Genomic DNA, 12,397 nt, shown 5'->3' with positions numbered 1-12,397 from the left:
ATTCCTCTTCTCTTCAGTTATAACTGAGGTCCGTTGCTTTTGTACGGAGATCCACGTGAAGGGACTCACTTATAGTTTGTGCAGATCGTCGTAAGAGTAACTGTGAGAACCTGTCTGTTTCACCAAAAGCCCTATGCATTATTCAGGTAAGGGGATCAGTCTTGTCTAACTTTAGCTGTCGAGAAGGTAGCCATTCTGTCTAAGGAGGTCACCTGTGGGCTGCAATCTGCTATATAGCCTCTTGAAACTTACCACCAGATGTAAGCACATCAGGCAACAAGTCGCAGAATGGGAGAGATGTCCCAGCAGATAACCTGACAGAAAAGGGGCATGTCACCATGACATGGGCTACAGGCTGTTCAGCACAGAGCCTTACATCTTGCCTTTCCTGGTGATGCCTCTTTCACACTATATAATCCAATGTATCAAGTGGAGCTGATTGGTAGATCCAGCCTGTGTGTGAATGCAGAACATGGAGGAAGGTAGAAGGTTTGGGGAATGATGCGTGGCCACGGCTGCAAAGACCCAGGGACTCTGTGGTGTTGCTCTTGTTTTGCAAATATCGATGTTGGAGGCCAGGAGGTGCAGGGTCTCCCGTTTGGGGGTAGCAAAGCCTATGAGACTGGAGGTTCTCTGGAACCACAGAACCACTTCTAGATGTCCAGTGATCTATATCGCAATATGTGAGATGCAAACTATTTATCTGAAGGTTCCTAAGAGGAATATCTGAGAACGGGGCAGAAATGGGAAATAGGAAGTATAGAAAGAAGATCAGGGATTGAGTGTGGGATCTTCCTTTGAAAGAATATAGAAAAGGTATTACAGGGAGTAAGTGGGTAAACGATTCGGTTTCTAGTTTGAGTACACATGTTGCTTGGGACAAGGCCCTATTCTTGATTATGTGAAAAAAACGGAGTGTGTTTCTTTCATTTAAGTTCTCCAGTTAGAGATTATTGATTGAATCATATTCCTTGCTGTCATTTTCACCACCACATATAATTGCACTAATGTTAGCAAGCATAATTTTGCCAAAAAAATGCCAAATTAGACTTACTTTTGGTAATTTGAGAATAGACTCAAGAAAGCTCAATCCAGATGGTGTAATTTGGGCTCCAGCCTGAACCGCTGATTAATTTATGTTCTTGTAGTTCTGCTCCTGCCCCTGCTAAACTGATGCTTCTAACCCTGTGCTGAATTAAGCAAGGCCTTACTCAGTGCACAGCTGTGGTATCCTAATATTTACTTAGGTGTACGTAAAGGAAAACTCTCAGAATATAATGAACTACTCCATTTATCTTTCCAAACTTCACCAAGCCTCTGCTTGCCATATCTGTGATGACGTCTGTTGCTATACATGGAAACTTTACTTATTTGATAAGACCTCTTATCAAAGTGCTTTTCATAGAAATAAACAGAAAATCATTGATAACCTTATTCTTAGCTCAAGGCTGTCATGGACGGTAGATCATAAAGTGTGTGAATATAGTGCAAAAGAAGTATCTTTTTCAAAACATGCCGCTGGCCTAGGAAAGTATTTTCATTCATGAAAATTCTTGTCTAGAGTCATGCAAATATTTCACATTATATCATTTATTTGAATTAAATTAGGCATTTTGCATTAAAATGTGGATTTTTTTATTACTTTGTTTGAGATGTATCCAAACTGAATCCATGTGAATAAATTATTAGTTCAGGAAATGATTTGAAAAAAAGGGATTTGTTTTGTCTTGACAAAAACTGGATTTTTGGAGGGAAATTTATTTCAAGCATTTAATTTGACCAAAAATATGTGATTTTGCTGCGGGAGCAGTTTAAGTTGGAGGACAGAGAATTTAATATAAGTAAGAAGGGAACAGTGGTAACTTACATATATTTTACAAGCCTAGTACGCTGAAGACCTTGAACATCACACCCTGCCCCAGTACATACATACCTAATATATCATGGACCAGCTTCAAAAGGTGATAACTCCACCTCGAAACAACACATAGTTCAAATCACTGAGAGAACAGGGTCAGACTCCCTCTCTGCACCAGGCAGAAAAGGACTGAAATGCTGGATTCTCACAAGATTTGACCTGGCTCCTGAGCTGCAGTAGGGGTTCCACCTTCTTCACTGCCTGTGTGTGTCCAGAGGAAGTCCAGATTATTTGAAGCTGTAAAAAAAGATCCATATTTATTAATACTTTACACAAGCTTTATTCAGAAGAACAAATAAAAAAAACCAGCTGTCCCTAGTTACAAAGCTGTGGAGGTGCACCATTATAAGGGGGAAACTAAAAGCAGGGTAGAGAGGCCAAAAAGGAATGAGGATCGTTCCTTCTCTTTTAAATTTTTGTTCTATTTCTCTCCCAAAGTCAGGTTATTTTATGGGATTATTCATACAATTTATATTTTCATTAGTTAAATCATGTATCAATAACCATGTAAGAATTAATGCTCATTTATCAAAATAAAAAAAATTTAAAAACCATTTTTAATACTCAAAATAGCAGGTTGGAAGACAAGCATATTTCACAGTGTGTTTCTATGCCAGTTTCGTGATTGAACAAGAAACTGAACATGAACATGAAACAGAACTATGTCTAGTGCACTACATAATCCCATAAGTAGTTCATGATTCATTGCATTTGAACTTAGAATTGTTTCCATTATGATTCTGTGTATAATATGCAAAGAGTGGGGCTCACGTCATTTTTTCTTATCTAAGAGTTACATATCTAGGCTTAAACCACCTTACCTAGTTTTAGCCACACAAAAGGTAGATGCCTAGTCTAATCGAATACTTCAGATCAGATGTTATCCATTTCTAGTTAGTAAATCTCAGGTGACCTACTGAGAACAATTCGACTTGCATATCTCTTACCAGGATGAATCCTCTTCTCGTGGTGGCTAACTCTGTTCAGTTGACTAAAGAAGGAGCAGCGATATGCTGTTTATGGATGCCCTAGTAGCATGAAAATTTGAAATATATGCTATACGAAGCAATACCAAAATTGCTGGATACCAGACCTACCATGGTGTCTATGATTCTAATTTGTGACGGGCTTAATAACGCCTATCGTGGACTCACTGTGTTTCTGCTTCTGCCTTTGCTTCCCCTCACCCCGCCTTTCAGATCCTCTGTAGTGCTATGTGAATGGTCTCCCCACTCCGGCAGAAGTGATGGGGAAGCGCCGGCAGTGAGCCTCGCTCTAGGATCACTGTGCAGAGGTGCTTGTTTCTCTTGACTACAGAGGGAGACTACCTGGCTCTTTTACACTGGATGACTGGTTTTTACACAGCTAAATTTTGGGCAGCTAATTCCCACATGGAGAGTGCACAATAAGTACAAGAATTACAAAAAACACTCTGTACTGAGGAGATGAAGTTGTAAGTCCTGGACCTACTACCAACTTCCCGTGTGACCTAGAGACATTAATTTGAGAGCAGACCGCAGGCCTGTTTTCTGTTCCCTTTGCATTGCTTCTGCAATGAAAAGGAGCCAGGGGAAGAGGAGCCAGGGATTTCCGCATTGCAGGAGGAATCCCTGGCCAGTGTATAGGTAATGTGTTATTTGTAGGCTCTTTCAGTACAATTGCTCCTTCTGTAAACCAGCATGCATACCTATGATGCTATTCATACTCAGTAAACAATAATTGTTCCAGTTTCAGTAAGCATGGAAATAGTAAATATCCAGGCAAATGTGTGATTTTTTTGTTCTTTTTTAGTAAAACGTGTCAAGGTCTTTTTAATCTCATGTTGAAATCAGCCAATGCATAAATGTCAGATTATAAATTAGTATTGTTCTGCTTTAGGTTTACCAGAGGAAAATGAATATTCAAGACTGTCGGCCAGCACTATGGCAGGCTCATCGATTCAAAGACATAGGGAGAGCCACACTAGTCAGGTAAATAAATATTTCATTGACGGTCTACTAGAACCAGTAAAAGAGAAAAAAATCATAGTAGCTGCATGTTCAAAGCAGTCTTGATTCAAATTCATGTGTTGTCATTGAAAAATGCAGACTTCTTTTATTTTTAGGTTTGTATTGAGCTAAGAACAATAATGAATTTACTCTTAACTTTTTTTGCTGGGAGGATAATCATCCTGAAAGGTTCTCATAGTAGAGTTCAAAGTTTATGAAATTTACTGTCGCTGGTTGTGAGGATGCTATTTTCAGGCAGGAAGTATGTCTCTTCACCCTGAGAGGACCAAGATGTTATCTCTCACAAGATATTAATTCATACCAGAAAGAGTTGCATGATAATGAACCTCATAGGAATAAATGCATAATTATACCATCCTTTTGTGTAAAAAAGCAGTGAAGACTTTAAAAGCGGTCTTCAGTGTTTTTATACAAATATCAATAAGTAAAAATTAAAACCAAAATATCTATCAATTAAAACAGCAATAGGTACTGAGGTAGTGTGAAGCTTGCACTTTGGTTCTTTTAAAATTTCTGTTTAGTTAGTGTCACTTTAAAATAACAACACAGAATTAAATTTTCTGTGCATTAAGTGAACAAAAAGGAATAAAATTTGTCATAATATATTTTCTTCATTCTTTTCTTCAGCATTTTATATGTAATGTGAAACACTTTACTTTCTAAGTAGCCAATTCAGGCATGAAGGCATTCAAGAAATTTTATTTTATTTCACTTAAATGGCATTAGTGTATTCTCCTGTTGTCTTTATGTCTTTAGTCGACTTTTCTAAAAGGGTAGTCTTGAGTCATTTGTTTATTTGAGAAGACTGTAAGAATTTTACAGTAAAGCCAAATATTGTCCAAAGAGAAAATATTTTGGAGCTGAGAGGAATTTCCTCAACAGAAACCTCTCACTAACCAATAGTACAGTTTCCAAACCATTTTACCAGAAGGTAAGGGAAGTGCTTTATCACATTTAAAAGCTACTTGTTGTCTGCGGGGGACAGCCGACATTTCATTACCACAAAATGCTGGCCCTAACCAAGTGAATGAATGTTTGGCCATTGACTCAACAGGAGTGGGATGCAACATCATATTCAGTCTTAATGTAACTTTGAAAAACGATAGGTTTTAACTGAGTAAATACGTGAGCAACCTAGTGCAAAAGTCTTCATTTTCTGTTTTTCTGCCCCGTTGTCCAAAGCACAGGCATTACTACAGTGCCTGTTCTGAGTTGAAAAGTTGTGCCAAGACAGCACTTGACACTACACTATTCTCTTCAGATACATAAGTGAGGCCGGCCAGAGCTGCCCTGGCACACATAGGCACATACCTGTCTCGCACACAGTAACAAATCTTTGCCATCACCATACCTCTTAGACTCTCAAAATGTACTTTGACCATATTGTGAAAAAATACTTACTATCTCCAGATTAGTATACTGGATGAGGATATGGGATTACGAAGACGACTGGAGGCAATGTTTTCAATTGTCTCTGTTACATTTTTTAATGATCAACCAAATACTTATTAGGCATGAGAGTGGCCAAAAAGCCCTCTCTAGTGAATGAAAAATCCAAGTCCCAGACACTGCTGCAGTTATTAACCTCACACAGTAAGACACATTTGTCCTGGAGCACCTTAGACCTCCATTGCTCAAAATGCTTACCTGGGATCAAGGAGGATCATGTTTAAATTACCACATCAGTGCAGTACATGGAGACTACATAGGGAGCCATTATCTTCTTCTTATCTTTGCAAATGGAAACTGTATCCTTGTGTGAAATTAGTCTGCAATATTTAAATGCTTTATTTTAGAAGCAAGTCTTTAACCATTTACAAACTTGTATTTTTGATTTTTCCAAAACTACTTGCCAAAAGCTGAACACAATTTCAGTTCAGTACTTTGAAATGTCACTTTTCAGTAAATAGATGTTTTGCCAAAGTGTTTCACAAATCTTTAAAATAGATTCCATGCCATGTACTCAGAATTACATGCAGGGACAACCCTTAAATGCAAGCTAAATAAGAACTGTGACAAGTTTAGAGAAGAAACCTACAGTTCTGTGATTTTTGATACAATTGCCTTAATGAATAAACATCTTCCAAAATGGTGTTGCCAAAAGAAAAAGATAAAATCTTCTTCCCACAAAAAGAAAAAAAGAATCTTAAAAAAAGTCTGTGCTCACAGGGCTGAGAATTCTTACTGTAAAAAGCATTCCTCACCATTTCCAAAGTAAGGCATATATTTGAAAATGATTGGTTTTAATTACAGTTGACATTTCTTAGCATGCTGCTGGTGACTCTAATAGTGTACAACCCTATTGTAAAAGTCTTTGCCAGGCTTCACTGCAGTAACCTTATCACCTTAAAGTAATTCTTGCAAGATGTATGAAATAGGACAGATTGTTTCACAGATCTGTGAAGGTACTGATTGACTAATTGCTTTCGAGAGAGAAACATAGACTGGGTCCTTGGGTTTCTCAGCAGACACTCTGTCATTTCAGCTGAAGGAAACTGGTTCATTAGCTTTCAGGGACTTCTAATATTTACGGGTTTTTTTAATATCTCCCTGCTAGTTCCTTACTGAAGTGATAGGAGTTAACTTCATTTTTGTCACAGGATCTCCAGGCTCATATACATCCAACTAAAGTTTAGGCATTGTGGCTTACGGTAGCATTATGTTGTCACATCAGGTGATAATTACCTGCATTGCTGCCTGATACTTCCTGCATACTGCAAACCTACACTCTTCAGAGAGCAAATTCTTCAGCTCAATATCTGTCAACATGCATCATGAGGATCAATCTTTTAACAAACACTTTTGGAAGCAATTACCAAGTATAAAATATCATGCAGATGTGAACTCAGCAACTTAACTGATCATGTCTAAAGTAAAACAACAAAAAAAAAGTTCACTGTTGGCCATAAATGCTACTTTTCCAGGGCAATGGTTACTTAAAAGTCAATTTTTATCAAAATGGAAAAGGACAAAAATTGAAAAAAAAAAAATTAAAATACTAACAAAATATTTCTCATTTGAAAGTTATGGAATAAAATTCTACTTTCTTCTGCTAGAAAAAGGGGAAGATTATTAAAAATAAAGTTTGTTTTTTGTCTCATCGGAAATGAAAGAACTTATGTCAAAAGAAGTGAAAGTCTTGCATGTTAAAAGAACAACAAAGCGTGGGTTTTTTAAACTAATACTTTTTCCTTCATGTTGTTCTGTGGCTGTACAGTTGTAGATTTCCAAATGATTATATCTATAGGTTGCAAGTAAGTACCACATAAAAACATAAAGAACCCAAGATCTGATGTAATGCTGTAGCACCATCTTCATCCTCAATGAAGATGAAAACTGAACCATGAATTTGGGGGTCAAACCAGTTATCAAGAAGTTTTATGCGCTTTAGTTTGTTTGGATAGTAGATCTTTAAGAAACTACTTGTTAGCAAAGAGCCACACGTATTTTTTTCACCAACCCAGCACACCAGCTTCTATGTATTTTGTGCTTTCCTTGTAAACCAAAACATTCTAGTCAAGGAAATCTTCAAAATATAAACTAGAAATCTACAGGAAAATGGTTCTGCAAGAAACAATATTCTAATCTACCCTTACAAGAAAACCTACTTTGCTCTTAGCGACTAAGCCCATACATATCAGCTGCAAGGACTGCATCTAACTCAGCTTCTACAGAAATCCTTTTGGTAGCTGTGCTGCACCTCTTGCTCCCTGAAGAGCAGAAAACTAGGAAACTTCCTTTTCCAAACTTGATTTTAAATTACTGATTTAAAATTATTTAAGTGTTTATTGTTTCAAATTGATTCAGTGATTTATTTAAACAGTTTGGGACTTCCAAATATGCCTGGATCTGTAGTCTTGAATTCTTACCCCATAATTTCCTTCCAGAGACAAAGAAACCACCAAAATGGAAGAGATGTTTCTTCTGGTCATTTGTGCCATAATCTTGCTTAGATAGGAAATTTTGTTATGATTAAGAGTCATTTCTATTCAGTCAAACTCCAGGAAGTGATCCCAAAGCATACTGGAGACTCCACAAATGTTGAAATTGCTTAGCTGGGTCTAAAGCCCCAAACCTCCTCTAAAATAAAAAAGCTTTATAAAATATTACCTCTGTGCTCTTTTTCTTTTACACGAAGCATTTCTCGATTCCTTAGCCAGTCCAATGGGCTGTCTTCTCCAGACTGTATTTATTGCTTCCTCTGTTCTCGATAGCTCCTATGAGTGTGTATGTTTAAAAGATAGAGCATAAAGACTTGAAATATATAAGTTCTTTGGAATGTCAGCAACAGCAGCAAGATGAACTAGCATCAACAAAAGCAAGACTGTATCTTCGGCACCTCACACAAAAGCTAAGCGGCCCTGTCGTCTTCTTTCTCACAGATCCAGGACTTTATTTTTTTTATTTTTGGTAAAAATATTTTAAAGTTGTTATTAACATTCACTACGAAGTGGGATGTGGTGTGAGAAAGATATAGTGGAATGAAGAAAAGCAGGCCAGCTAAAAGACTCCCTGTTTCTTATGTGGGCAGCAAGAAGCAGCATGGTCTGTCGGTAATGGGATGAGATGGACAACCTGGAGATAATGAACAGATGGGAAGTGAGGGGCAGATTAAAGACTAGAGTGATAATAAGCATGTGTGTGGGGCGGGAGTGGGGAGTAAAACAGGCACCAGATAAAGGATGATTCAGAGAAGTAAGGTTGGAGGAAGAATGAAATGACTGAGAGAGAAGGTAGATAATAAAATGCAATGGGGGATTTAGAAATAGGAAAGAAGGAAAAGCCAGAGAGAAGAAAAAAAACAGAGAAGTGAGAAAAACAACTAAAAGGAAGGTAAGAAAAACAGGAGGGAAAGAATCAAGGACAGAGCACAGGGTGGTGGAGTAAGAAGAGAGAGGGACTAAAGAGTAAAAAAGTAGAAAGTCTATGTGGTGTTCCAGGTATGATATTCATCTTCATACACATAGCAATGTGATCTTTTATGTTCCATAAAATAAAAATAATTGTAATAATCCACCTACATTTATAGGGTTGCTTTCTATGCAAGTTAGTTCGCAACCATAGCCTCCTGAAGATTCAGCCATCCGAGAAGAAAGGTAGAAAATTTCCCGTTAAAAGGTGCAAAGCCCGTTTGTGCAGTTTAGCTTTCTAATGGCTGAATGTTGGCTTATTTGTAATCCGATGATGTCACATGCATTCAGCGTCCTATGGAAATACTCCCAGAACAAGACACAAATAAGCAAGCAGCTTGCCACCCTAGTAGGTTAAGTAATATCAGACATACAATACACCCTGGTGTAAGATTTTGGTTACCCACTTCTGAAACATGTTTTATCTGCCACGTGCTCAAAGAGGTAAGATAAAAAATGATGGTTATTTTTTCACATATTGTTATATTAAAAAATCTGCAGTCTTATCTCTTCTATTTTGTTTAAACCCCATAGTGCAGGTTGGCAGATTGCAGTAATATAGGAGCCAACATCTGACAATGAAAAATTGGAAATGTCTTTTCATATTCGTGAAGAATGTATTTATTGTTTCATTATACCTTAAGCCATAGCTCTTATTTCATGAAATCTCATTGCTTTCAGCAGCCTCTTCCCTCAGAAAGAGCTGCATATTCATTATAGTTTCAAGGGCCGCCTTTGTTCCTACTTGATTTAATATTTGTTGCCAATTACTTCTTTTGTTGACTGTTCAAAAGTTAAAAAAAAAAGAATAGTGAAGAATGCAAAGTGTTGCTACCCCCGGCCCATTGTCACAGTTCTAAACACTGGGCTCTAACATTCGTTATTAATGTCTGTCATGTTTGCCTATTAGCTGGAAGTAATCTTCGATCATCTTTGAAGCAAAACGTGGCAATCAAACAAGTCTGGTGTAATAAAAAAATCACTAGCGCTTTTGCAAACACATAACATCCAAGAGAGGACATAGAATGTTATATATTTATCATTGATCTGAATCAGTATATCCCCCTGAATTGTGTTTTGTTTATTGTTTTGACAGTAAAGTCAAAGAATTCTCTTTGTAATGTCACATACAGACAAAAATCAGGTCTTATAACACAGTGTGGCTTTATTTTTAGAAGACTTACAGTCAAAAACGTGTGCCTTACAGATTAAATGGTATGAGGTAACGCATAAACTTACCTCATAAATTCATCAGTAGGTACAATACCTGTGTTTCTGTATCAAGGGCTTTTGGAGGGCTGATGCCCCTCTCCTCAGCAAGTATGTCCTAGAGCTGACTGCTGTGACCTTCAAAAGGGAAAGCGCATATTATCCTCTTTGAACCAGCAGATGCCACAGTCAGCTCCCTACACATTTGAGGCCCCTTTTCTATCTCCACTGCTTCATCCTCATTGCATTTTCCCCTGGTAGAAGGCTGTGATTGTTAAGGAGAAAGGAACAAAACCTCCTGAGCATCCATGTGCCCTCCCTAAGCTCAGGTGTTTGGCTAAAGTGTGTAGTTATTCCCCTTGGGCTGCCAACAATGGCCAATGGGTCACCTTAAAAGGCTGCTTCAAATTTGAGTTTGTGGTCCACTACCCCACTGACAGCACCTGTGGATTGTGGCTTCACTGCTGACTTAGTCGTAAGTGCCTGGTGTGAGAGAGAATACACTGGTCCCCCTGCCCTTCATTCTCTTGCTGTCACACACTGCTGCATACATGTAGATCAGCAGAGATTGAGACCGCTAACAGACCGTAAATTAAGTGGTGTTTGCCTCTAATGTTGTTTGACCATAAGCGTAATGTTTTTATGCAAGAAAGGATGATACACAACATTAGCAAATATGGGTTGAAGATTGTTTTCGTAATTGCTTCGGAAGCATTGTGGCAAACCTAGTCTTTAACTGATCAGGTGAAATATCTCCATTAATATCTCAAAGCAGCAGTGATTAAGTAGCAACATGATTCAGTTTTTCAGATATTTTTTGTTAGATTATGTACAAAGTGGTATCAGCATTGTTAGGTCAGCTGTTCTGAAGACCTCTACGATAAATGATTTGTTTTCAGAACTCATCTTGAGAAAGGCACAGTTGCTGTCCTGAACGTAATCTTTTCCTCAAGTGTCAGAGGTGAATTAGGAGGATGCTCTGAAGGTTTTAAAGAGCACTGTGTAGTCATTTTATCTGGAAAGATAAATATTACCTTAGAGAAAAAAACAGTATATTTCAATATTCGTTGATGCTTTAGTCACTCCGGGAAGGTGTCATTTTGTAGTTGATATCAGAAATCTAGAGTTGAAAGAAACTCAGCCAAAACAAATAATAATAAATAAATAATTGAAACCCACAAGATCCAAATAAGTAAATAAACTACACCCCTGTTTTGAATGTATAGGCTTGTCCAACTGAATTCCCAGCTCAGGTAATCAGAGTGCCTGACGTGTGCTGTCATATATTACTGAATATTGCCTACCTTGTTCTAATATTTTCTGCCAGATTACACATTACAGCTATACACAGGATTTGTGTATTGATTTTACTTTGCAAAGATATAATATCTTTGTTTGATTGCTGAAATACCTCCAAGCTGTATAGAAGATGGTTAACCTAATTAATTGAGAATATTGTGGTCCCAGGCATGTTACTACTTCACTGAAGGAAAGGTACAAAAGTATGGAAGACCAAGCCCTGCTTCTTGTAAATGTATTCCTGCAAAAAATAAAAAATGTATTAAATGTATTCCTGCAAAATGTATTCCTGCAAAAAATAGAAAAAATCACCCAAAACCAAAGACCACCCCCTCCCCCCCAAAAAAACAAAACAAAACAAAAACAAACAAACAAAAAAAAACCCCAGAAAACCCCAAGAGTGTGAGAGAAAATCAGACAACTTACACCAGAAATAGAATTGCGGTCCAATGAAGAATCTAAAATTTTCTGTCTGAGGCACACCAAAGGGTGTGTAACCCAGGAGTCTTTCTTTCTTTCAGTCTCTTTCTCTGACAAAAACGAGAAGGCACTGCTGTCTAGGGAAAACAGAGAGGTGCGGGGTGCCTCTTTTGCCAGTGTGATCTCTCAGTTTCCAGCAGTCTGTGAGGAAAGGTCTTCTCGAGGTAGAGTTCATTTTGTAGCTAATAATCCTTTTCTTTCACGAATTTTTCTGGAAAATCCTTTCAGAAAGCCAAACCAAGGCAAACAGTGGAATTAATTTTTTTAGGATGAAGCTTGAGGGTTTTCCAAATGCCATATGATAGCAGAGGGCTGGGCTGGGCAATCAAAGATGCCTGTGCCTGCGTGGTCTCTGACACCAGAATATCCTGCTTCCAGCATCGCTCCACGACTGGTTTGGAAGAAAATTAAATCTGTCCCTCAAAAAATCCAGATAGCCAAAAAAGCTTGTCAGAAGGGAAAGCATTTCTTCCTGACTCTTGTGGTGATCCGATTTTGTTCAGAAATGTAGTCCCTTTTTAGTTTTATTTTAAATACAAAGTTACTTTTAAGATTGCCCCCAATTTTTAAAT

At 37.8% G+C, this 12,397-nt stretch overlaps 1 protein-coding gene across 1 annotated transcript in view; it reads left to right on the top strand.

Annotated features, from left to right (window-relative positions):
- The window catches only part of MYO16 (myosin XVI), a 304,717-nt gene that overhangs the window by 284,525 nt on the left and 7,795 nt on the right, over nucleotides 1–12,397 (top strand). The window contains exon 33 of the mRNA XM_075137449.1: nucleotides 3,797–3,888. Within this exon, the coding sequence (XP_074993550.1) occupies nucleotides 3,797–3,888 (92 nt within the window). The remainder of the gene's footprint in view (nucleotides 1–3,796; nucleotides 3,889–12,397) is intronic.

This window comes from Calonectris borealis, chromosome 1 (assembly GCF_964195595.1).
Source record: "Calonectris borealis chromosome 1, bCalBor7.hap1.2, whole genome shotgun sequence".
NCBI lineage: Eukaryota > Metazoa > Chordata > Aves > Procellariiformes > Procellariidae > Calonectris > Calonectris borealis.
This window is presented reverse-complemented; position numbering and strand designations above follow the sequence as displayed.